Source organism: Papio anubis, chromosome 5 (genome assembly GCF_008728515.1).
Source record: "Papio anubis isolate 15944 chromosome 5, Panubis1.0, whole genome shotgun sequence".
NCBI classification, from domain to species: Eukaryota; Metazoa; Chordata; class Mammalia; order Primates; family Cercopithecidae; genus Papio; species Papio anubis.
This window is the reverse complement of record NC_044980.1, coordinates 84,004,089-84,029,006: the sequence shown is the minus strand read 5'-3', so window position 1 is coordinate 84,029,006 and position 24,918 is coordinate 84,004,089. Positions and strand designations below refer to the sequence as shown.

Here is a 24,918-nt window from a genome sequence, read left to right as displayed (position 1 = left end):
CATAGGCTTCATGTAAAAATTGAGATAAAATGTTTGATAGCAAACTAGGTTAACTATAGTTAACAACATGTACTGTATATTTCAAAACAGCTAGAAGAGATAACTTGAAATGTCCCCAACACATTGAAATGATAAATATTCAAGGTGATGGACATCCCAAGTACCCTGACATGATCATTACACATTTTATGTGTGTCACAGAATATCACATGTACACCATAAATATGTACAGATATTATGTCCATAAGTATATATTAAATTGAGATAATATACGTGAAATTCTAAACACAGTGCCTGATGAATGGTGAATGGTGAATGTTAATGGGTGGCAGTAATGATGATGACAACAACCATGATGTGGATCACCAAGGTGCAAAGGGAGATGCGCACCTGCCACTTACATGCAGTGCCAGCCCTTTACTCTTTCTCTCACCCCCGTCCCATATCCATGCTCTATGCCCTCTGTCCACCTAGAAAAAAGATGTCAATTAAACATAATAGTTTAGTACTGAAATAGCCTGAGTTGGGGATTACCTTTGTCCTCATCCATCTTCAATTGAGACTGGTAAAAGGCACTAAAGTAAGAAATCCAGGAAACCTGAGTTTTAGAAAGGTCCAGGTCTGCCACAAGTGGTCAGCCCCTTTTCCTTTTTGGCGACACGTGTAAATCAGGGGTGTTTCAACAGAAATTTAAGCCTTCTCTCCAAAGTATGATTTTCCTTTTTACTTTTCATGTCAATATGTAAAGCCTTAGGAAACTCCTGATGTTATTGTTCTGGGAGTTTTTCATGAGCAATATCAAATCCCAAGTGTTTTCAGAAACAATAATGAAGAAAACAAATGCTGAATGACTACACATCATCTTCTAGGCAGAGAGATTTCTGATATGAATCTTTGAGGAATGAGGTAAAAAACCTAAGCAGAGAATGGGCATCCATATGTATATGTTTTTAATATGTGGGATTTCCCCCACCACCTTTGGCAAAATGTGGGAAGAGTGAACTGTGCTTCACAAAGATTTTTTCAAGATTGAGTGGGAGTGTCTGTTCATGGTCGAGCGAGAAGCTAGGGTTTTCCTTAGGCCCCAAGGCATTGTTTTTTTTAAATGTTATTTTCAGAAATGGAACTGGGAGTAGACTTCAAACAGGCATCTAACTGCCAAGGACATGTGAAACCTGTTATGTTGGTCATTCTGGATCCTATTCAAGTACGTACTGTTACTGGGTAAGATCACTTTTACTTTACTTTAGCAGAAGCCCCAATTCTGCTTCAGGAAAAAAAAATCATATCATGTTTTTCCATTTTTATTTATAAATCCTGAAGGTTTCTGCAAGCAGTAACATTTAAAAGGACAATGATATACTTACAAGTTTGATGTGAGAATAATGAGAATATTGAAACACCAGAATGTTTCAGCTATTGATTGCTTCATAATAAGCTAGCACCAAACTTGGTGACTTAAAATAATGTACTATTTCTCCCAATTCTGCAATCTGGGATAGGCAGATTTTCAACTCTGTGTAGTGTCCATTGGGGATGGAACCTACAAGAAATCTTCTTCACTCACATGTCCATTTCCGGAATCAGAGTTGGTTTGCCTGACACAACTGGAGGCTGGCTGAACCTCCCTTTGCACATGTCTGCTCCACATGGCCAGTCTGGGGTTTCTACCACCGTGGTGGTCTCTGGGTAATTGAACTTAGTTGGTGGCTGGCTTCCAAGAGGAAGGAATCCAAAACTGCCATTCATCTTAAAGTCTAGGCCCATTATGAAAAAGCACCACTTCCATCACATTACATTGGTCTAAGCAAGTCCAAAGCCAGCCCAGATGTAAAAGGATGAGAAGCAGTCTCCATCCTTTGATGTGAGGAGTAGCACCTACATAAAAGGAGAAAAGTAATTGATGGCAGCCATCTTTGGAGACTGCAACACAGTTTATTTACCAGGAGCTCTTTCCTTTCCCTCTTTTTCCTTTGGATTTCATTTCCTTTGAACTCTATTTGAAATTTTAAAAATGACAAGAGTAAAAAAGGCATTCAACTTTAGGATGTAAGGCATGAGCATTTACAATATTCACTATAAAAAGTTTTCAATAATTTTTATAATAATAATAAAATATTGATTTATATTACTATTGTTGTTCACTCTAAGGTTGAAGAAATGGAAGCATTCATCCTCAAATAAGGCTCCCATGTAAGAGATGTGGCCATTACAGTACCAAGAGATTCTAAATGTCTCAGGTTCACATTACATGACTAGTTGGATCAAGCCACATTTCCATTTTCATATATCATATTGAAACCTATGTGTGGGATTTTTAGAAGAAAGGGATTTGTAATCATCTACTTCCTTTGTTGATTGAAATGAATTTTCCTCTCCTGATCTATGAATCATTCCTCATATAAGAACTGAATCATGAATCAGAAAGGAGTCAGTAAATTCTAATGAGCCTAAAAAGAGAGACAAGCTTATCATTGCCAGAGATCAAAACCAAGCCCGAAAATTACAGGCTTTGTTTAAAATGCTGTTTGAGACACTGAAATTTAGTTCAGGGACATACCTTTATCAAAACTCATTCTCACTGCACATCCACCCACTGAAGGGAGAAGGAGGCAAGTGATTCTCATTAGGAGTCACTGACCTTCAACAATTTGGTCCATGGCAGTCAATGGGCCACAAAAAGCCAAGTTGTCCTGTCCCAGGCCATGCTCGGGGAGGGAAGGGGTTGATGGTGGGCATCTATAGCACTGAGTGTATTCCATTTATGAGGTGCTTATTCTTTGTTCTCCCCATCACTTTGGGTTTCACTGAGTTTATCTGAACTCTGTTTGAAATGAAGGGATGTTGGGAACAAAAACGTCATTCAAAATACACGGTGTAAGGGATGGTTACTTGTATTCATTACAACCAGTGAACAAATGTGATGCAAAGTTGCTCCTGTGGTCAGGAACATTTAATCCACAAAGAGAGTGATTAGCTTGGAGCTCAGTTCTACAGAAATCATGGAAGATTTTGAGCCCAGCAAGACGTCCTGCGTCTACCTGCTTCTGGACCCCAGAATATATCAGGTCTATGGTTTTGGCCTATTCTACCGGTACATTTGGTGTTTCTGCTTTATTTCTGTTCTATAGAGATGCTCATGGTACTTTTAACATTCTTTTGTTATATATTATTCTTTGGCTATTCTGTATATAGAGTAAGGCAGAGGGCAAAACGTGAATTTATAGTACCATCTTAACTGGATATTTAACAGGTTAGCACAAGAGAATTTTAGCAAAAAGATTCACAGAGAGTGTCAACTGCTCCATGGTAGAGTAAATAGAAGAAATACCTCATGTAAATGACGAGTTGATAGGTGCAGCAAACCAACATGGCACATGTATACCTATGTAACTAACCTGCACGTTGTGCACATGTACCCTAGAACTTAAAGTATAATTACAAAAAAAGAAAAGAATTATCTGGAAAAGAAAAAAAAGAAATTTTGAATTTGAGTTAAGTGGAGCATATTCAAGTAGAGGTTGAGTTATAGTATGTTGAAAATAAAAACACAAAAGATCAGGTTGGGAGCAAAGCTGAACATGAGTTTTGGGAATTATAGAGTTTTGGAACTGGGAATTTAATTGAATTGGGAATTACAGAGAATTTGGGATTATATAACTTTAAAAAATATTTCTTATAAAAATAGTCCTAATAATAATAACTTTTGAGGAATATTTACAAACAAATCAGAGAATTAAATCATTTAATTTCTACTTTGATAATATTACAGTTTCTCTCCTTCTTAATGCTATCTTTAGCTTGGGTATCCATTTATACAATTATAGAATTTTGTGGTACATTGATGATTATTAATTTATTCATTTAATTAATAAATATTAATTATGCTCCTGCGATCCACTGAGCACTCTGTAAGGCCCTGGGGATACAGAGATGAATACTAAATGGTTCCTGCCCTCAAGGAATTAATAATTTTTTAAGGAAATCCACCAACCACACACACCAAAACAAATGACCACTCCATTCTAAGATAAGTGCTACAATGACTAAAGGGACAAGTACTTAAGGCATAGGGAAGGAAATGAGTAATTCTTATTTGGTGTGATTCTGTAAAGAGGCAATTCGTAAAGCTTCACAAAAGAGGGAGAATATTGAAAGTTTCTAGAATTTCTGTAAAGAAGTAAAGGGATGTCTAGGAGAATTAACTTGTGATTGTCAAGCACATCACTGTTGCTTAGATTCTGAAGTTATTTTGGAAAGCTTTGTAGAGCTAACAAAGAATACAGGAGGGTGATAAGCCCCTTGCACCGGTCTCTCACTCATCTACATTTTCCCATATCACTTATTGAGCACGTGGGTTTTATCAACTAATGCGGGGGAGCTGAAAGTAGAGATTTCTTTACATGAGCAAAGATGGCAATGTCAGGCAAATTTAGGAAAAAGTAAATAGATTGGCATGCCAGAATGCAGGATAATAGTAACTAATTTGGGAATGGAAACATGGTCCCGGGTTGGACTGTGGAAACTCTTGTAAGCTAAAGGGACTGGACTTTTTTTGGGGACAACGAGAGAAACCATGACTGAAATGCTGGAGAATGAGGAAATCCACTTTATATTTTAAAAATGTAGACATCTGAGATAATGAAATGGAGAATAAAAAGAGTAGAACCAGAGATATTAATCAGAAAACTGCGGCAAAAGTCCAAGTATAATGACTATTAGAATGAATTGCCATGGGAATAGGGGAATTAGAAATATTATACTTTTTTATTTGTAACACAACAATAGGGCAATGCTTCTATTCACATTTTATGTAAGAGAGGGTTCCCTTGTTAAGATACAACTGTGCTGGAACTTTTGCCTTATATTCAATGCCTGAGGGCTATCTTTTTCCGATAACCAGGGTACTGTTTTATCTACTATATCAGTAATGAAGCATATTCAAGAGGTGCATGGGGTGATTTAGGCATTCAAAGAATTAACTCACTATGTTAGGCCCCTATCTTATGTTAGCATTATTGAAAACATGCAAGCACTGGCACTTTTACATTACATATAAAACAACAAATCTTGTCACTTAGAGGAAAAAACAAACGACCATTCTCCCCCAAAAAGAATGTCCATTTTAATAAGATGAATCCCAAGCTGATTAAAAGCATAGCTTCTGAAATGGGACCTAATTAAACTAAAGAGCTCCTGCACAGCAAAAGAAACTATCAACAGAGTAAACAGGCAACCTACAGAATGGGAGAAAATTTTTGCAAACTATGCATCTCACAATGGTCTAATATTCAGAATCTTTGAGGAACCTAAACAAATTAACAGGCAACCCAAACAAGACCATTAAAAAGTGGGCAAAATACATGAACAGACACTTTTCAAAAGAAGACATATGTGCCACGAAGAAGCCAACAAGCATATGAAAATGCTCAACATTGCTAATCATTAGAGAAATGCAAATCAAAACCACAATGAGATACCACTTCACACCAGTCAGAATGGCTATCATTAAAAAGTTAAAAAATAACAGATGCTGGCAAGGCTGCAGAGAAAAGGGAATGCTTATACATTGCTGGTAGGAATGTAAATTAGTTCAGCCATTGTGAAATACAGCTTGGCTATTTCTCAAAGAACTCAAAGCAGAATTACTACTCGACCCAGCAATCCCATTATTGGGCATGTACCCAAAGGAATAGAAATTGTTGTACCACGAAGACACATGCACACATGTTAATCACATCACTATTCACAATAGCAAAGACATGAAATCAACCTAAATACCCATCAGTGGCAGACTGGATAAAGAAAATGTACATATACACCATGGAATACTATGCAGCCATAAAAAGCTGAGATCATCTCCTTTGCAGCAACACAGATGGAGCTGGAGGCTGTTATCCTAAGTGAACTAACAGAGGAACAGAAAACCAAATACCACATGTTCTCACTTATAAGTGGGAGTAAATATTGAGTACATATAGACACAAAGATGGGAATAAGAGACACTGGGGCCTACTTGAGGGTACAGGGAAAGAGGAGGGTGAGGACTGAAAAATTACCTATTGGATATTATGTGTATTACCTGGGTGGTGAAATAATCTGTACATCAAACCCCCATGAGGTGACATGCAATTTATCTACACAATAAACATGCACATGTACCCCTCAACCTAAAATAAATGTAAAAAGAAAGAAGTTAAATTTTTAAAAAAAGTAATTAAAAAAAAGAGTATTAAAACTGAAAAAAACAAGCATAGCTTCTAGATAAATTCTGTGTCCCATGAAAAAGTAGAATTTGTACATTGAATATTTTTTATTAAAGGAGTCAAAATTAATCATAACCTTAAACAATATTCCTCGGCTGGGCATGGTGGCTCATGCCTGTAATCCTAGCACTTTGGGAGGCCGAAGCAGGTGGATCTCCTGACCTCAGGAGTTCAAGACCAGTCTGGGCAATGTGGTGAAACCCCATCTCTACTGAAAATACAAAAGTTAGCCAGGCGTGGTGGCACATGCCTGTAGTCCCAGCTACTCAGGTGGCTGAGGAAGGAGCATCGCTTGAATCTTCTAGGCAGAGGTTGCCATGAGCCAAGATCGTGCCACTGCACTACAGGCTGGATGACAGAGTGAGACCCTGTCTCAGAAAAAAAAAAAAAAATTCTGCCAACACAAGGATTGCATGCTAAATGAGAAAGAATAGAAAAGAGCTGGCTAGATACTGCTATCCTACAAACTATTCCACAAAGTAATACAAATGAGTGTCTTTTCTTTATACTACAAGGAAAATCCTTTTGCATATTAACTGATCAAGTTCAGGAACTAGAACTGCATTACATTAGAGTGACACCCTGTAGCTACTGAGCCCCTAATAATGTATTAGACACTAGTCTAGAGACATCATATATGCTACTTGCTTAAACTTTGACAAGCACTTAAAATGTGAAGAATTCCTCTAAGACTGTCATTCATTTGACTTTAGACTTGTAAAACTTTAGAAAAAAGGAGACTTCTCTTCCTCACTGGCCCAAGAGGGATCCTCTACTCCCAGTTCTTAAGCTGCTCCCTAATATCCCAGTCACTCACATAACATTTTACAGAGCATTTTCTGTATGCAGGTGTGTGCCTATTGCTTCTAGTTAAGAAAATTCCTGAGGGCCTGTAATCTAAAAACAATAATTAAAAGAATCAGATCATAAAAACCTCTGTTAGGTATGATTCAAAGGGAAAAAATGAGCTGCAGTGAAAGCCAATTTGAACTAGAAAGACTTGCATTCTTAAGTAACCAGACATGTGTAGCCACTTATGTAGCTGTCTGATTACATGTTTTTAAACATCTGTCAGCACAACCAGACCTCCGCATGCACACTCATGAGCACTGTGGATGTTTGTTCGACTGTGCAGAAGTCTCAGAATTGGAGAGAAATGAACAGATTTCACAGGGAGAACACAAGTCATTATTGCTTCACTTAAGGCAGGCTTGGGAAGTGGCTCCCAAGGCTGTGACTCATTTACTTGGCTATCAATATCTTAAGGACAAAATTGGAAAGAGCAATAAAACCTACAGAGCACTGGAGAAAGAGACACATCAGAGGTACCAAGAAGCAAGAGAAACTGGAGAGCTACAGCTTAACTTGTGGCTTCAGAGCTGAAAGCTGAGCCGAACTTCCCTCTTCTTGATAAAAAAAATGCAGTGACATTTTCCCACCATTAAAGCGTTTCAATCTCCAAAGTACAAATATAGTTCCTTTCAAACCTGCAGCATTTGTCCTTCCTCTGAAGACATCGTCATATGCTTTCCACTGTGGCTTCACCTGGTAGGCATGGATGAACACCACGAACACCACCACAAGGCACATCAAAGGAACAAGAGCTGCAGTGAACAAAGCAGCATAGACGTTTGGAATAAAACACCTGGAAGAGAAATGAGAAGAGGTAACTCAGACAGTTTCAGTGCAGATATTTCTAAATTCAGAATGTATCACATCACTACTTTATACTAGCTCTTTGTATCTGGATGCTGGCAACATCAGATTTTTGGTTTGCCAAACTTAAGTTTTGTTTGAGTACAACATCCGATTAAATCTAACCCACTGCTTCACACAGTAGGTTCCCCGGAACATTCGCCTCGTGTAAAGTTCAGAAAGCTGCAAAAAAAGGTTATGGCCAAATAAATTTGAGAGATGCACACTACATACATCTCACAGAAGTTAAGGGTACATATCTGTTCATTTGTAAAAAGCCACAGAAAGTCATGGAGTCAAGAGATCTGGGCTCTGAAATCAGGCTATTGAATCCACACCACATCTTAAAAAAAAAAGTCACTTTAGATACATTTTTTAACTTCTCTGAACACTCATCTTTAAAATAAAGATTACAGGTGGGGTGCAGTGGCTCATCCCTGTAATCACAGCACTTTGGGAGGCTGAGGCTGGCAGATCCTCTGAGATCATGAGTTTGAGACTAGCCTGGCCAACATGGTGAAACCCTGTCTCTACTAAAAATACAAAAAAATTAGCTGGGCGTGGTGGCAGGTGCCTGTAGTCCCAGCTACTTGGGAGGTTGAGGAAGGAGAATTGCTTGAACCTGGGAGGCGGAGGTGAGGTTGCAGTGATCCAAGATCATGCCACTGCACTCCAGCCTGGGTGACAGAGTGAGACTCCATCTAAAAAAATAATAATAAAAAATAAAAAAATAAATAAATAAATAAAATAAGGATTATAATAGTATCCGCAACAAAAGTTAGTTGTCAAGATTAACTGAAATAATTCACATAAAGCATTTAGTAAATTTGGTTTAACCCATCATTTCTAGACTTCAACGAAAATTAAACCTTTCTCCTTTTTCACACACACACACACACACACACACACACACACACACACACACACATACATAGACATATGGTCATGCTACAGGACTAATGTGCCCTGGAACACACTTTGGGAATCACTGATCTAGTCATGCCCAGCTTATGTTTCAAATTAGTTGGTGGATTCCAGGGAGAGTTCCAGGTTCCTTTCTACTTCCTTCCTCTATTTAACCTCAAAAGAAGAATGCCATCAGGATTTATGGCCATGGGGCTGATGACAAAGTCACTGTGTCCTGTCAATGACTGATCATGTCAGAGGGACTTCTCTTGACCTCTTTGGCCCCTCATGGTAAAAGGTCACAGAGGCCATTGCTGCTCCTGCATAGGAGGAGGCCAAGCCACCTGCTCTCTTCCCTCTACCCCCTTTCCCTTCTCTCCCTTTCTGCTCTTTCCTTCCTTCCCTCTCTCTCCATTTGGAGTTTTCTTCCTGGGAGGAGTTTTCTTCCTAACAGAGGAAATAAAGGATGAAGGATCATGTCACAATTAGGGAGCTAATAACAAAGCATGGGTTTGCCTTGCTTTTCCAGCCCCAGCATCCCTTGGGAACCATAAGAGAGAAGGTATTGTTTAAAGGCAAATCTGAGGATTCCCAGGGCTCCACTCTTGTCATCTCCACAATCTTGTTTTTTGAATGACTGACAGTTTTCTTATTTCTAAACTATACATTTCCCCAAGAGCCATGTATTCTCTCTTGAAAATGAAGATAATTTATCCATTTAGAAGCTACACTGCACAATTATATTTATTATTACCAGAGTTTAGATAGGACAACGGGGTCCGAGGCAAACTTAGATTATTTATTTATTTATTTTGGTAACACTGAAATTATCAGCAAAATGGTTTTAGAGATATAACTAGAAATTTTTACTTATGGAACATAACATCCACTTGTGCTTTGCATAAAATCTTGCATGAAAATCTCAAAATGGGGGGCGGAGCAAGATGGCCGAATAGGAACAGCTCCAGTCTCCAACTCCCAGCCCCAGCGACACAGAAGACCGGTGATTTCTGCATTTTCAACTGAGGTACTGGGTTCATCTCACTGGGGAGTGCCGGACGATTGGTGCTGGTCAGCTGCTGCAGCCCGACCAGCGAGAGCTGAAGCAGGGCGAGGCATTGCCTCACCTGGGAAGCCCAAGGGGGAAGGGAATCCCTTTTCCTAGCCAGGGGAACTGAGACACACAACACCTGGAATATCGGGTAACTCCCACCCCAATACTGCGCTTTAAGCAAACAGGCACACCAGGAGATCATATCCCACACCTGGCCGGGAGGGTCCCACGCCCACGGAGCCTCCCTCATTGCTAGCACAGCAGTCTGTGATCTACCGGCAAGGCAGCAGCGAGGCTGGGGGAGGGGCGCCCGCCATTGCTGAGGCTTAAGTAGGTAAACAAAGCTGCTGGGAAGCTCCAACTGGGTGGAGCTCACAGCAGCTCAAGGAAACCTGCCTGTCTCTGTAGACTCCACCTCTGGGGACAGGGCACAGCTACACAACAACAACAACAAAAAAGCAGCAGAAACCTCTGCAGACGCAAACGACTCTGTCTGACAGCTTTGAAGAGAGCAGTGGATCTCCCAACACGGAGGCTGAGATCTGAGAACGGACAGACTGCCTGCTCAAGTGGGTCCCTGACCCCTGAGTAGCCTAACTGGGAGACATCCCCCACTAGGGGCAGTCTGACACCCCACACCTCACAGGGTGGAGTACACCCCTGAGAGGAAGCTTCCAAAGCAAGAATCAGACAGGTACACTCGCTGTTCAGAAATATTCTATCTTCTGCAGCCTCTGCTGCTGATACCCAGGCAAACAGGGTCTGGAGTGGACCTCAAGCAATCTCCAACAGACCTACAGCTGAGGGTCCTGACTGTTAGAAGGAAAACTATCAAACAGGAAGGACACCTACACCAAAACCCCATCAGTACATCACCATCATCAAAGACCAGAGGCAGATAAAACCACAAAGATGGCGAAAAAGCAGGGCGGAAAAGCTGGAAATTCAAAAAATAAGAGTGCATCTCCCCCGGCAAAGGAGCGCAGCTCATCGCCAGCAACGGATCAAAGCTGGATGGAGAATGACTTTGACGAGATGAGAGAAGAAGGCTTCAGTCCATCAAATTTCTCAGAGCTAAAGGAGGAATTACGTACCCAGTGCAAAGAAACTAAAAATCTTGAAAAAAAAGTGGAGGAATTGATGGCTAGAGTAATTAATGCAGAGAAGATCATAAACGAAATGAAAGAGATGAAAACCATGACACGAGAAATACGTGACAAATGCACAAGCTTCAGTAACCGACTTGATCAACTGGAAGAAAGAGTATCAGCGATTGAGGATCAAATGAATGAAATGAAGCGAGAAGAGAAACCAAAAGAAAAAAGAAGAAAAAGAAATGAACAAAGCCTGCAAGATGTATGGGATTATGTAAAAAGACCAAATCTACGTCTGATTGGGGTGCCTGAAAGTGAGGGGGAAAATGGAACCAAGTTGGAAAACACTCTTCAGGATATCACCCAGGAGAACTTCCCCAACCTAGTAGGGCAGGCCAACATTCAAATCCAGGAAATACAGAGAACGCCACAAAGATACTCCTCGAGAAGAGCAACTCCAAGACACATAATTGCCAGATTCACCAAAGTTGAAATGAAGGAAAAAATCTTAAGGGCAGCCAGAGAGAAAGGTCGGGTTACCCACAAAGGGAAGCCCATCAGACTAACAGCAGATCTCTCGGCAGAAACTCTACAAGCCAGAAGAGAGTGGGGGCCAATATTCAACATTCTTCATGAAAAGAATTTTCAACCCAGAATTTCATATCCAGCCAAACTAAGTTTCATAAGTGAAGGAGAAATAAAATCCTTTACAGATAAGCAAATGCTTAGAGATTTTGTCACCACTAGGCCTGCCTTACAAGAGACCCTGAAGGAAGCACTAAACATGGAAAGGAACAACCGGAACCAGCCATTGCAAAAACATGCCAAAATGTAAAGACCATCGAGGCTAGGAAGAAACTGCATCAACTAACGAGCAAAAGAACCAGTTAATATCATAATGGCAGGATCAAGTTCACACATAACAATATTAACCTTAAATGTAAATGGACTAAATGCTCCAATTAAAAGACACAGGCTGGCAAACTGGATAAAGAGTCAAGACCCATCAGTCTGCTGTATTCAGGAGACCCATCTCACACGCAGAGACATACATAGGCTCAAAATAAAGGGATGGAGGAAGATTTACCAAGCAAATGGAGAACAAAAAAAAAGCAGGGGTTGCAATACTAGTCTCTGATAAAACAGACTTTAAACCATCAAAGATCAAAAGAGACAAAGAAGGCCATTACGTAATGGTAAAGGGATCAATTCAACAGGAAGAGCTAACTCTCCTAAATATATATGCACCCAATACAGGAGCACCCAGATTCATAAAGCAAGTCCTTAGAGACTTACAAAGAGACTTAGACTGCCATACAATAATAATGGGAGACTTCAACACTCCACTGTCAACATTAGACAGATCAACGAGACAGAAAGTTAACAAGGATATCCAGGAATTGAACTCATCTCTGCAGCAAGCAGACCTAATAGACATCTATAGAACTCTCCACCCAAAATCAACAGAATATACGTTCTTCTCAGCACCACATCGTACTTACTCCAAAATTGACCACATAATTGGAAGTAAAGCACTCCTCAGCAAATGTACAAGAACAGAAATTATAACAAACTGTCTCTCAGACCACAGTGCAATCAAACCAGAACTCAGGACTGAGAAACTCAATCAAAACCGCTCAACTACATGGAAACTGAACAACCTGCTCCTGAATGACTACTGGGTACATCACGAAATGAAGGCAGAAATAAGGATGTTCTTTGAAACCAATGAGAACAAAGATACAACATATCAGAATCTCTGGGACACATTTAAAGCAGTGTGTAGAGGGAAATTTATAGCACTGAATGCCCACAAGAGAAAGTAGGAAAGATCTAAAATTAACACCCTAACGTAACAATTAAAAGAACTAGAGAAGCAAGAGCAAACATATTCAAAAGCTAGCAGAAGGCAAGAGATAACTAAGATCAGAGCAGAACTGAAGGAGACAGAGATACAAACAACCCTCCAAAAAATCCATGAGTCTAGGAGCTAGTTTTTTGAAAAGATCAACAAAATTGATAGACTGCTAGCAAGACTATGAAGAAGAAAAGAGAGAAGAATCAAATAGATGCAATAAAAAATGATCAAGGGGATATCACCACCGACCCCACAGAAATACAAACTACCATCAGAGAATACTATAAACACCTCTATGCAAATAAACTAGAAAACCTAGAAGAAATGGATAATTTCCTGGACACTTACACTCTCCCAAGACTAAACCAGGAAGAAGTTGAATCCCTGAATAGACCAATAGCAGGCTCTGAAATTGAGGCAATAATTAATAGCCTACCAACCAAAAAAAGTCCAGGACCAGACGGATTCACAGCCGAATTCTACCAGAGGTACAAGGAGGAGTTGGTACCATTCCTTCTGAAACTATTCCAATCAATAGAAAAAGAGGGAATCCTCCCTAACTCATTTTATGAGGCCAACATCATCCTGATACCAAAGCCTGGCAGAGACACAACAAAAAAAGAGAATTTTAGACCAATATCCCTGATGAACATCGATGCAAAAATCCTCAATAAAATACTGGCAAACCGGATTCAACAACACATCAAAAAGCTTATCCACCATGATCAAGTGGGCTTCATCCCTGGGATGCAAGGCTGGTTCAACATTCGCAAATCAATAAACATAATCCAGCATATAAACAGAACCAAAGACAAGAACCACATGATTATCTCAATAGATGCAGAAAAGGCTTTTGACAAAATTCAACAGCCCTTCATGCTAAAAACGCTCAATAAATTTGGTATTGATAGAACGTACCTCAAAATAATAAGAGCTATTTATGACAAACCCACAGCCAATATCATACTGAATGGGCAAAAACTGGAAAAATTCCCTTTGAAAACTGGCACAAGACAGGGATGCCCTCTCTCACCACTCCTATTCAACATAGTGTTGGAAGTTCTGGCTAGGGCAATCAGGCAAGAGAAAGAAATCAAGGGTATTCAGTTAGGAAAAGAAGTCAAATTGTCCCTGTTTGCAGATGACATGATTGTATATTTAGAAAACCCCATTGTCTCAGCCCAAAATCTCCTTAAGCTGATAAGCAACTTCAGCAAAGTCTCAGGATACAAAATTAATGTGCAAAAATCACAAGCATTCTTATACACCAGTAACAGACAAACAGAGAGCCAAATCATGAATGAACTTCCATTCACAATTGCTTCAAAGAGAATCAAATACCTAGGAATCCAACTTACAAGGGATGTAAAGGACCTCTTCAAGGAGAACTACAAACCACTGCTCACTGAAATAAAAGAGGACACAAACAAATGGAAGAACATACCATGCTCATGGATAGGAAGAATCAATATCGTGAAAATGGCCATACTGCCCAAGGTAATTTATAGATTCAATGCCATCCCCATCAAGCTACCAATGAGTTTCTTCACAGAATTGGAAAAAACTGCTTTAAAGTTCATATGGAACCAAAAAAGAGCCCGCATCTCCAAGACAATCCTAAGTCAAAAGAACAAAGCTGGAGGCATCACGCTACCTGACTTCAAACTATACTACAAGGCTACAGTAACCAAAACAGCATGGTACTGGTACCAAAACAGAGATATAGACCAATGGAACAGAACAGAGTCCTCAGAAATAATACCACACATCTACAGCCATCTGATCTTTGACAAACCTGAGAGAAACAAGAAATGGGGAAAGGATTCCCTATTTAATAAATGGTGCTGGGAAAATTGGCTAGCCATAAGTAGAAAGCTGAAACTGGATCCTTTCCTTACTCCTTATACGAAAATTAATTCAAGATCGATTAGAGACTTAAATGTTAGACCTAATACCATAAAAATCCTAGAGGAAAACCTAGGTAGTACCATTCAGGACATAGGCATGGGCAAAGACTTCATGTCTAAAACACCAAAAGCAACGGCAGCAAAAGCCAAAATTGACAAATGGGATCTCATTAAACTAAAGAGCTTCTGCACAGCAAAAGAAACTACCATCAGAGTGAACAGGCAACCTACAGAATGGGAGAAAATTTTTGCAATCTACTCATCTGACAAAGGGCTAATATCCAGAACCTACAAAGAACTCAAACAAATTTACAAGAAAAAAACAAACAACCCCATCAAAAAGTGGGCAAAGGATATGAACAGACATTTCTCAAAAGAAGACATTCATACAGCCAACAGACACATGAAAAAATGCTCATCATCACTGGCCATCAGAGAAATGCAAATCAAAACCACAATGAGATACCATCTCACACCAGTTAGAATGGCGATCATTAAAAAGTCAGGAAACAACAGGTGCTGGAGAGGATGTGGAGAAATAGGAACACTTTTACACTGTTGGTGGGATTGTAAACTAGTTCAACCATTATGGAAAACAGTATGGCGATTCCTCAAGGATCTAGAACTAGATGTACCATATGACCCAGCCATCCCATTACTGGGGATATACCCAAAGGATTATAAATTATGCTGCTATAAAGACACATGCACATGTATGTTTATTGCAGCACTATTCACAATAGCAGGGACTTGGAATCAGCCCAAATGTCCATCAGTGACAGACTGGATTAAGAAAATGTGGCACATATACACCATGGAATACTATGCAGCCATAAAAAAGGATGAGTTTGTGTCCTTTGTAGGGACATGGATGCAGCTGGAAACCATCATTCTTAGCAAACTATCGCAAGAACAGAAAACCAAACACCGCATGTTCTCACTCATAGGTGGGAACTGGACAATGAGATCACTTGGACTCAGGAAGGGGAACATCACACACCGGGGCCTATCATGGGGAGGGGGGAGGGGGGAGGGATTGCATTGGGAGTTATACCTGATGTAAATGACGAGTTGATGGGTGCAGCACACCAACATGGCACAAGTATACATATGTAACAAACCTGCACGTTATGCACATGTACCCTACAACTTAAAGTATAATAATAATAAATAAATTAAAAAAAAAAAAAGAAAATCTCAAAATGGAGGAATGTTAAACAGGTTCTCAATATCTAAAACTGCTTCTGAAGTATTCTTATAAGGGATATACCTCCAAGTTACAAGACTATACTTTTAATTACAAGAAACTTTACTAGTAAGAAGTGTCTCTTTTAAAGTATTTTCCCCACTTTCTCTATTTTTCAAAAATATAATATCTATAAACCTAGATAATAATACAGCCATAAATACTAGACTTTGAAGAAAACTCAAGGGGAAACACACATAGCCTGTTTAGAAGGAATCCAAAATATAAGTAACCAGGGAAACACTCATTCTTCTGCTTTGGGAAAATAGTGCTTTAATGTCTTTTTAAATAATTTCAACTTTTATTTTAGATTCTGGGAGTCCATGTGCAAGTTTGTTACACGAGTATATTTCATGATGCTAAAGTTTGGGATATGAATGACCCCATCACCCACACAGTGAGCGAAATATCCAAGTTAGTTTTGTAATCCTTGCCCCACTCCATCCCTTCCCCATCTATCAATTTCCAGTGACTGTTGTTGCCATCTTTATGTCCAAGAGTACCCAATGCTTAGCTTCCACTTATAAGTGAAAACACGTGGTATTTGGTTTTTTGGTCCTGTGTTAATTTGTCTAGAATAATGGCCTCCAGCTCCATCCACGCTGTTGCAAAGGACACGATTTCCCGTTTTTTTGTTATAGCTACATAGTATTCTATGGTTTATATGTACCACATTTTCTTTATCCAACCCACCATTGTTGGGCACCTGGATTGATTTCATGTCTTTGCTATTGTGAACAGCGCTATGACGAACATACAAGTACATGTGTCTTTTTTGATAAATGATTTATTTTCATTTGGATACATGTCCAGTAATGGGATTGCTGGGACAAATAGTTACGTTCTAAGTTCTCTGAGAAATCTTCAAACTGCTTTTGATAGGGTCTGAACTAATTTATATTCACACCAATAGTGTACATGCATTCACTTTTCTCTACCACCTTGCCAATATCTCTTGTTTTTTGACTTTTTAATAATGACCATTCTGACAGGTATGAAATGGTGTTTCATTGTGGTTTTGATTTGCATTTCCCCGATGATTGATGATGTTGAGCATTTTATCATATGTTTGTTGGCTGTTTGTAATTCTTTTGAGAAGTATCTGTTCATGTTTTTTGTCTACATTTTAGTAGAGTTGTTTTTTGCTTGTTCAATTGTATAAGTTCCTCATACATTGTGGATATCAGACCTTTGTCAGATGCATGGTTTGTGAATATTTTCTCCCATTTTGTAAGTTGTCTGTTTACTCTGTTGATACTTGTCAATTTTTGTTTTTGTTGCAATTGCTTTTGGGGTCATAGTCATGAAATCTCCATGGACATTGTGCCAGGGCCTATGTCCAGAATGATATTTCCTAGGTTTTCTTTGGGGAGTTTTATAGTTTTAGGTTATACAGTTAAGTCTTTAATCCAACCCGAGTTAATTTTTGTATATGGTGTAAGGAAGGGGTCCAATTTCAATCTTTTCGATATGGCTAGCCAGTTATCCCAGCACCATTTATTGAATAGAGAGTTCTTTCCCTGTCATTTGTTCTTGTCAGCTTTGCAGAAGATCAGATGTTTGTAGGCGTATGGCCTTATTTTTCCGTTTTCTAACTTATTCCATTGGTCTATGTGTCTGTTTTTGTATCAGTACCATGCTGTTTGGGTTACTACAGACTTTTAGTGTAGTTTAAAGCCAGGTAATGTGATGCCTCTAGCTTTGTTCTTCTTGCTTAGGATTTCTTTGGCTATTCAGGCTATTTTTGTGTTTCATATGAATTTCAGAATAGCTTTTTTCTAATTCTATGAAAAATGATGTTGGTAGTTTGATAGGAATAACATTGAATCTGTAGATTGCTTTGGGTAGTATGGCCATTTGAACAATATTGATTCTTCTAATCCACAAGCTGGAATGCTTTTCCATTTGTTTGTGTCATATATTATTTCTTTTAGCAGTGTTTTGTAGTTCTCCTTGTAGAGATGTTTCATGTCCTTGGCCAGATGTATTCCTAGGTATTTCATTTTTTTGTGTATGTGAGTGCCTCAATTTTATATTAAAAAGAAATATATTATTAAAGGCTTAAGATACTATTTCTTTTTTGTTTGTTTGTTTTTTGAGACGGAGTCTCGCTCTGTCACCCAGGCTGGAGGGCAGTGGTGCAATCTTGGCTCACTGTAAGCTCTGCCTCCCAGGTTCACACCATTCTCCTGCCTCAACTTCCTGAGTAGCTGGGACTACAGGCGCCACCACCATGCCCAACTTTTTTTTTTTAAGTAGAGATGGGGTTTCACCATGTTAGCCAGGATGGTCTCGATCTCCTGACCTTGTGATCCACCTGCCTTGGCCTCCCAAGGTGCTGGGATTACAGGCATGAGCCACCGCACCCGGCCACTCAGATACTATTTCTAATTAACATAATCTGCTTAATGTATTTCTCATGTAAACCAGGCATATTTCAAGAGATATTTCTACACATACTGTGTATCTGCAAAGGGATATAAAAATGATAAATTTCTTGGCTTTTAGAATTTTGATAGCATGAAGCCTGAATCATTAGCTGAACACTCATCTGTATGCAATAAGACCTGATTCTTCCACATGAAGGACACATGATTAAATAAAATGGGCAAACATTAATGGTCTTAATATTGAACATACTCCTGCACTAAAAATAATGGCCATGTTGGTTACTCATTCTTATGTATATTGGCTTCAAAAGGTCACTTATTTTTTTCATGTGAATTATGGAATCCATTGACAGCAAGTAGCCTACAGACGCTTATACAAATTCAGATACTGATGAAGAATCACACATAGGTTTCACTGCCTTATTTGTGTCTTGAAAAATGTCATCACAATTCAATTTGGGATAGCAAAATAGGGAAAATTACTGACTCAATTATTGAGTTGCTCTAGGAATACAAAGATTTCGTAGAGTGCTGTAAGAACAGACTTTGAAAGGTGACCTCCAGCTGATGACACATTATTTTGATTAAAAAATTAAACAAGCAACGTGAAACTTTGGGAGGTTGGAAGTAACCAGACATGTCCACTGCTCCACTCAGGAAGAGAAGGGAACTCTCTAAGTGCTAATCTTAATTTCCTTTGTGGCCAGGCGCAGTGGCTCATGCCTGTAATCCCAGCACTTTGGGAGGCCGAGGTGGGCGGATCACCTGAGGTCGGGAGTTCAAGACCAGCCTGACCAACATGGAGAAACCCCTTCTCTACTAAAAATACAAAATTAGCTGGGTGTGGTGGTGTATGCCTGTAATCCTAGCTACTCGGAAGGCTAAGGCAAGAGAATCACTTGAATCTGGGAGGCAGCGGTTGTGGTGAGCTGAGATCATACCATTGCACTCCAGCCTGGGCAACAAGAGCGAGACTCTGTCTCAATAAATAAATAAATAAATAAATAAATAAATAAATAAATAAATAAAGTCTCCTTTGCAGTTCTCCCTGCTTATAGGATGACTTGACATTGATGGCTCATCCTTTCAGAAAAGGGGCAGGAAAATGACCCAATCCTGAAGCCATCCCCTTTTCTCCTTTTATTCAGAGCTCCACGAGTCATGACTTCTCAGAAGTACTAGTCCCCTGAGAGTACCTATTCCATGTTCATCCTCCACTTGGTCAATGTCGGACCAGAATGTTAAGGAGGAGGGCTTGCTCCCATAGCATGCCTGTTCTTGTTGGCAGCTCCTCTTGCCTTCTTCTCTACTTAGAGCATTGCAGAACCGCAGGGCCAATCCCCTTGCTCACTGCTGTCCAGCTGGGACTCCATCCCAGTCTCCTTCAAACAAAAACTGCCTGCCTTGTGTGCTACCTCCTAGGGATCAGGGAGTCAGACAGTGTTATGAAACACTTAACATTCGCAAAGGAGGCAGGGATACCAGGGTAATCCATGGTGCAGATAACAAATGGGCTCCCACTCCCTGATGGTCCATGGAGAGGAGCTGGGACCAGCTATGATTCCACATCCCCAAATCATGTCTCATATACTTAACACCTTCTTGTTTTAAATTATCTTTTAACTCTTCTTTTAAAGCTCATAGGCATTATTCTGATTTTCTGAGCAATATTGTCTGAATAAAATTTCTATTGGTGTACAATAAAATTTCTCCCAAATACTTAAAAATGTTCAAGATAAATGAACTATATTCTACCCTTAAAAGAAAAAAAAAGTAGCCTTGCCAACCAGAATTTCCTCCAGTTCACCCAAATTAGAGGTACAGTATATTCAGGTAGTTAGTTTGAGGATTAGAGCACATGAAAGTGATGAGGGGTGTTAGGAAACTGTGAATATCATGTTAGAATAGCTTCTGAAATAAGGCTGGGAATGAATTATTAGAAAAACTGAAAGTAACATAAGAAATCAGCAGACAGAAGGCAATGCCTGCACCAGGGCTGTGGAAGTAGCTGATTAACATGCAGCTATTGCTTCAAGAACACATCTGGCAGATATGAGAAGAGAAAATGAGACAAAGGCCATGTAGATTTGCTTCCTTAAAAAAGGTGAGGAGAATGTGTTCTCTGTAATTACAGCTCAACCACCTTCAAAGAACTTCAGGAATCTTTCTCACTTTGGGTGTCAAATAGTCTTTTGGGGTCTTACAACCACATAACTATTAATGTTCCTTTTTAAACTTTCAAGGATAGATTTTCTTGTTAGAACCTACAGACAATTCTAATTCACTTCAAAGTCTTGTCAGGACTTCATCTTTTTCTCTATATTTAGCCAGATGAAACAAGTAGATGCTGTTTCATTACCTTCAGTTTTTCCTCTTCTGAATCTACCCTCGGAGTATTCATAATGCTTTTACTCACTTTCTAAGTTAGTAAGATTATTATCTCTCCTCAGTAATGCTTTATACTTACTGAAACATTTTCACTCGCGTTACCCAACTTGATTTAAAAAAAAAATTCATGTGGGCGGCATGGAGTATTTCAATTTCTTTATTCCTGTCTGAAATCTTTGTAAGAAGGAACTCAGAGGCAGAGGGGTCTAGGAGAGACATGAACTCCACTTACAACCACTGAAAATACTGGAATGGATGCTGGGAACTCCCTGTGCATGAGATTGTGATTTGAGTCCATTTAAATTATATTTTAAAGAAAAAGTTGACCCTGGCAAACTGGAAAATCTGAAGAAATCCAGGCAGCTGGACAGCCAGGTTATATCTGGGTTACATAGGTAATGAAAAGGACTCAGGTAATGAAAGGACAATAAATGTGTCCAAGGTCTTCTTTGTGAGTACTTCTAAGACAAGGATAATAGTCATGATTCCCAGGCTCAGGTACCAGCCTCCCTCAGAGGTCTCCTGAGTATTTCTTCAATGATAGCCTCTACATTAAAAGACTCATTTGTCACTTCAACTACCTTTTTCTTCTCTACGTGGAAATTTATAGTGATGACCTACTTTATCTGGGGAGTACATGGGATGGTCTAGCAATCAAGAATTGTTCACCATTTATCACAAACTGGTTTCTAATTTGTACAGTATATCAGCTTATTGGTTTTATTAGTTGAAGAATACAGATGTTATTCTATAGATGCTTATCCTTTGTAAAGTCTAAGACACTATTTATGATTTCAATATTCCTTTCCTTGTATACTCAATTTACATTCTTTACAAAGATAATGCTCTTATTTGACATACATTTTTATTCACCTGCGAATTTATGCATGCATGCATTGTGTGTGTATGTATGTATTTCCTGGTCAATCCAAATGGGCTGGAGAGACTTAGAGAAACACTTTAAGTGCATTATTTTTTTTTAAAAGGAATAAATTTATGAAAACATCAAAGAAAAGGAGAAATACAGTTTGGGTTTAAACAACTGTAAGGTGGGAAAACATTCCTCTTTCTGTCTTTCTGTTGTAGAGCATATAGCAGTTGTTTTCATATCCAGGGGAATCAACTAAATTCTAAAATGCATTTTTGTTTAAGTTTATACTTTGAATAACATTAAGCTTAAACTGCAGATAATCTCTATAAAGTGAAATGGAACATTAAGAAAGCATATGCACTTACAGAGGGAGAGGGGAACAGGTTTTCCTAAACTGAACTGGCTGGATAATTAAGACTAATTAAGTATTACTGCTGCCACTACTACTACTGCTAGCAATCCTTTACCGTGTGCAGGGTATGAAACCCAATCCTCACATGCATTATCCCACTGAAACATAACTAGAAACCATTATTGTTATGTATATATGGGGAAAATAACGCCTAAATTATAAAACGTCAAATTGCTAGGACCATAAACAGGCTCACTGCCCTTCACTGTACCTCTACAATTTGAAAATTATTTCCACAATTCCAATATAGACATATTCAAGTTAGTGGTAAATATGCCAGTGTTCTTTTGAGGACAGGGACTGTAACATTTTCTTTATATTTCTCCCAGAGCTTTGCACAATCAGATCCTTAAGAAATGCTTATTGATTTAACTGGTTCTTAGCAGTCTTTGAAAACCTCTCACTTAAAAATATGGCATAGAAAATCCTGTATTTCAAGTGTCCTCAGCTCAATCATAATCCAATCAACATTTAAATATCAATCACATACCAGCTACAGTGCTGGGCATGGAAGGGCATATAAAGATGCCTAAGGCATCGTCCCTCCTGTCAGGGAGAATATATTTACAACAATGCACAACACTTCTGAATCTAATCTTCTACTGGAAGTTGTGTTGTTCTTCCATCAGCATCACCACCATCAGCTCCCCCATGGAGCTCCTGAATCTCATCTGCAGTTTCACAAGTTCCCCAGGTGTTTCCTATGTGTATTAATCCTGTTTAGAAAAAAAAGTGCACTTCACTGCCGGCCTCATTTAATTTTACATAAACATGTTCTTTGAGGCTGAAGCAAATTTGACTGATTTTCAATGTGAAAAGAAAACATGAAAACTGTTCTTGGAGTTATTTCTAAACAGAACTAACATCAGAATCGTCTGAATCATCAGAATCTTCTATTTTGGAAAAATCTGACTCATCAAATGAATCTTCCGCCAACAACTGTTCCAAAATGATGTTAACATCATGCGTAGGAATGCTACATTTTCTAGGATTTGACAACTTAAACGATAGGGAATTACTATATATTGTAAATGAAAATACCACTACTAAAAATAGAATGCTATAAATAGAATTATGTCTTTTGTTTCTAAAATCCATATACTAGACAGACATGAAAATAATAAAAGCGAGATATTTTGTGGCAAAGTTATCTTGGGGTAAACGCTGTAGCCACAAGCGCCGCTGCCGGGCATTCTTGGAGCAAACAGGAAAACAGTTTAAAGTCTGAGAAAAACAGTTGGTGCAGTGGCTCATGCCTGTAATCTCAGCACTTTGGGAGGCCGAGGTGGGCAGATTGAGCTCAGGAGTTCAAAACCAGCCTGAGCAACATGGAGAAACCCCATCTCTACAAAATACAAAAATTAGCCGGGTGCGGTGGCATCATGCCTGTGGTCCCAGTTTCTTGGAGGGTGAAGTGGGAGGATTGCTTGAGCCCAGGAGGTGGAGGTTGCAGTGAGCCAAGATAGTGCCACTGCACTCCAGCCTGGGTAACAGAGTGAAACTCTGTCTCAAAAAAAAAAAAAAAAAAAAAAAGTTTGAGAAACACTTTTCTAGCACACTCTTTAGACATAAAGTAGCTTAGTCTAATTAACTAGCTAATCTTTACATCTCTTTGGTAGGGAGCCAAGGGGCTATGGAACTCCAAAAAGAAGCAGACAGAGGTTTCACAGCACAAGGTGGTCACAACAGCCTGAAGAACCAGCGAGAAAGAAAAACAGCTGAAAGCAAAAGGGATAGAAAAGCAGAGATCTGTGATATTTAGAAGTCTGGGCTCTTCAGATGCAATGTTCAGAAGCAATCTGAATGTTGCAGAAAAGGAGAGCTAGCATTAAAGTGACAGAGGATACAGCAGATCTGCAGACCGGCCGAACGAGATGGGAAGGAAAGTGCCGGGCTGCAGTGGGTGTAGTAGGATGTTAATATTCAGTTCTGCTGCATCTAAACAGCTGTTGAAGGAATAAGGTTTCTGTGTGAGTGCAACAGACATGTTCCACAGTGACCTGTGCTGCTCAAAGTTTCTGGAAAGGGGGATCCATGTGCTACGTCCTCCACCCCCACTCCCCCAGCCACAGATGACTAGCTCTGAGATGAACACCTGCCTCAGACAACCATTCTTGCATGCCCCTGACTTATAATTTGGTGACTCTGCTCTAAAAGCTGAGCTGAGCCAATCTGTCTTTTGCCCTTGAGAATCTGACAGGGAGAGTTGCACATTACTGGTGGGCACTAGAGCTGATGTCAGGGCAAATGGCCATATTGGAGCAAATACACAAATCTTCAGAAGAAATTAACAGAGAAAGGGGAAGAGGAAGCAAGAGAGAAGGGGAGAGAAGAAGAGGGTTCCAATGCAAGTAACAACACAGAAGTGAGAGACTCTGTGGTCCCTAAAAGAAGAAGAATGTGGCTCTGGTTTCTGGCATGCTAGTTCTAGGTCTCCGGAGGTAACTGTACCTCATTTCCCGCTATTGAATATTCACGTGAATGCCTGTGGTATACTTCTATATCCCCACCTCCCTTCGACTTGAAATAAGTTTTGTGGATTTACATGCAACTACAATGACCATAGTTAAAACATAGCTAGTGAGCAAGTGATAGAGAGAAAAAGGGAGTGAACACACACCTGCTCTTTCAACAACATTGCTCTTAAAGATTCATAGGATCACTACCATGTCTACCTGTTTTAGAGCACACTCCACACCACGGTGAGAGTTGCTAACTCTACGTATTGACAAATGCCTCAAAAAAAATGCCAAAGGACCAAGGAACAAGAATTGGGCTCATTTTTAAGTACTTAAAATGTACTCATATGCTTATATTGCTTGAAAAGATAC

General features: G+C 39.4%; 1 protein-coding gene across 4 annotated transcripts in view; it reads right to left on the bottom strand.

Annotated features, from left to right (window-relative positions):
* ADGRV1 (adhesion G protein-coupled receptor V1) overlaps nucleotides 1-24,918 on the bottom strand; it is a 585,058-nt gene that overhangs the window by 85,259 nt on the left and 474,881 nt on the right. For all 4 annotated transcript variants that reach the window (XM_031666293.1, XM_031666294.1, XM_031666295.1 and 1 more), the window contains one exon: nucleotides 7,754-7,911. In XM_031666293.1, the coding sequence (XP_031522153.1) occupies nucleotides 7,754-7,911 (158 nt within the window). The remainder of the gene's footprint in view (nucleotides 1-7,753; nucleotides 7,912-24,918) is intronic.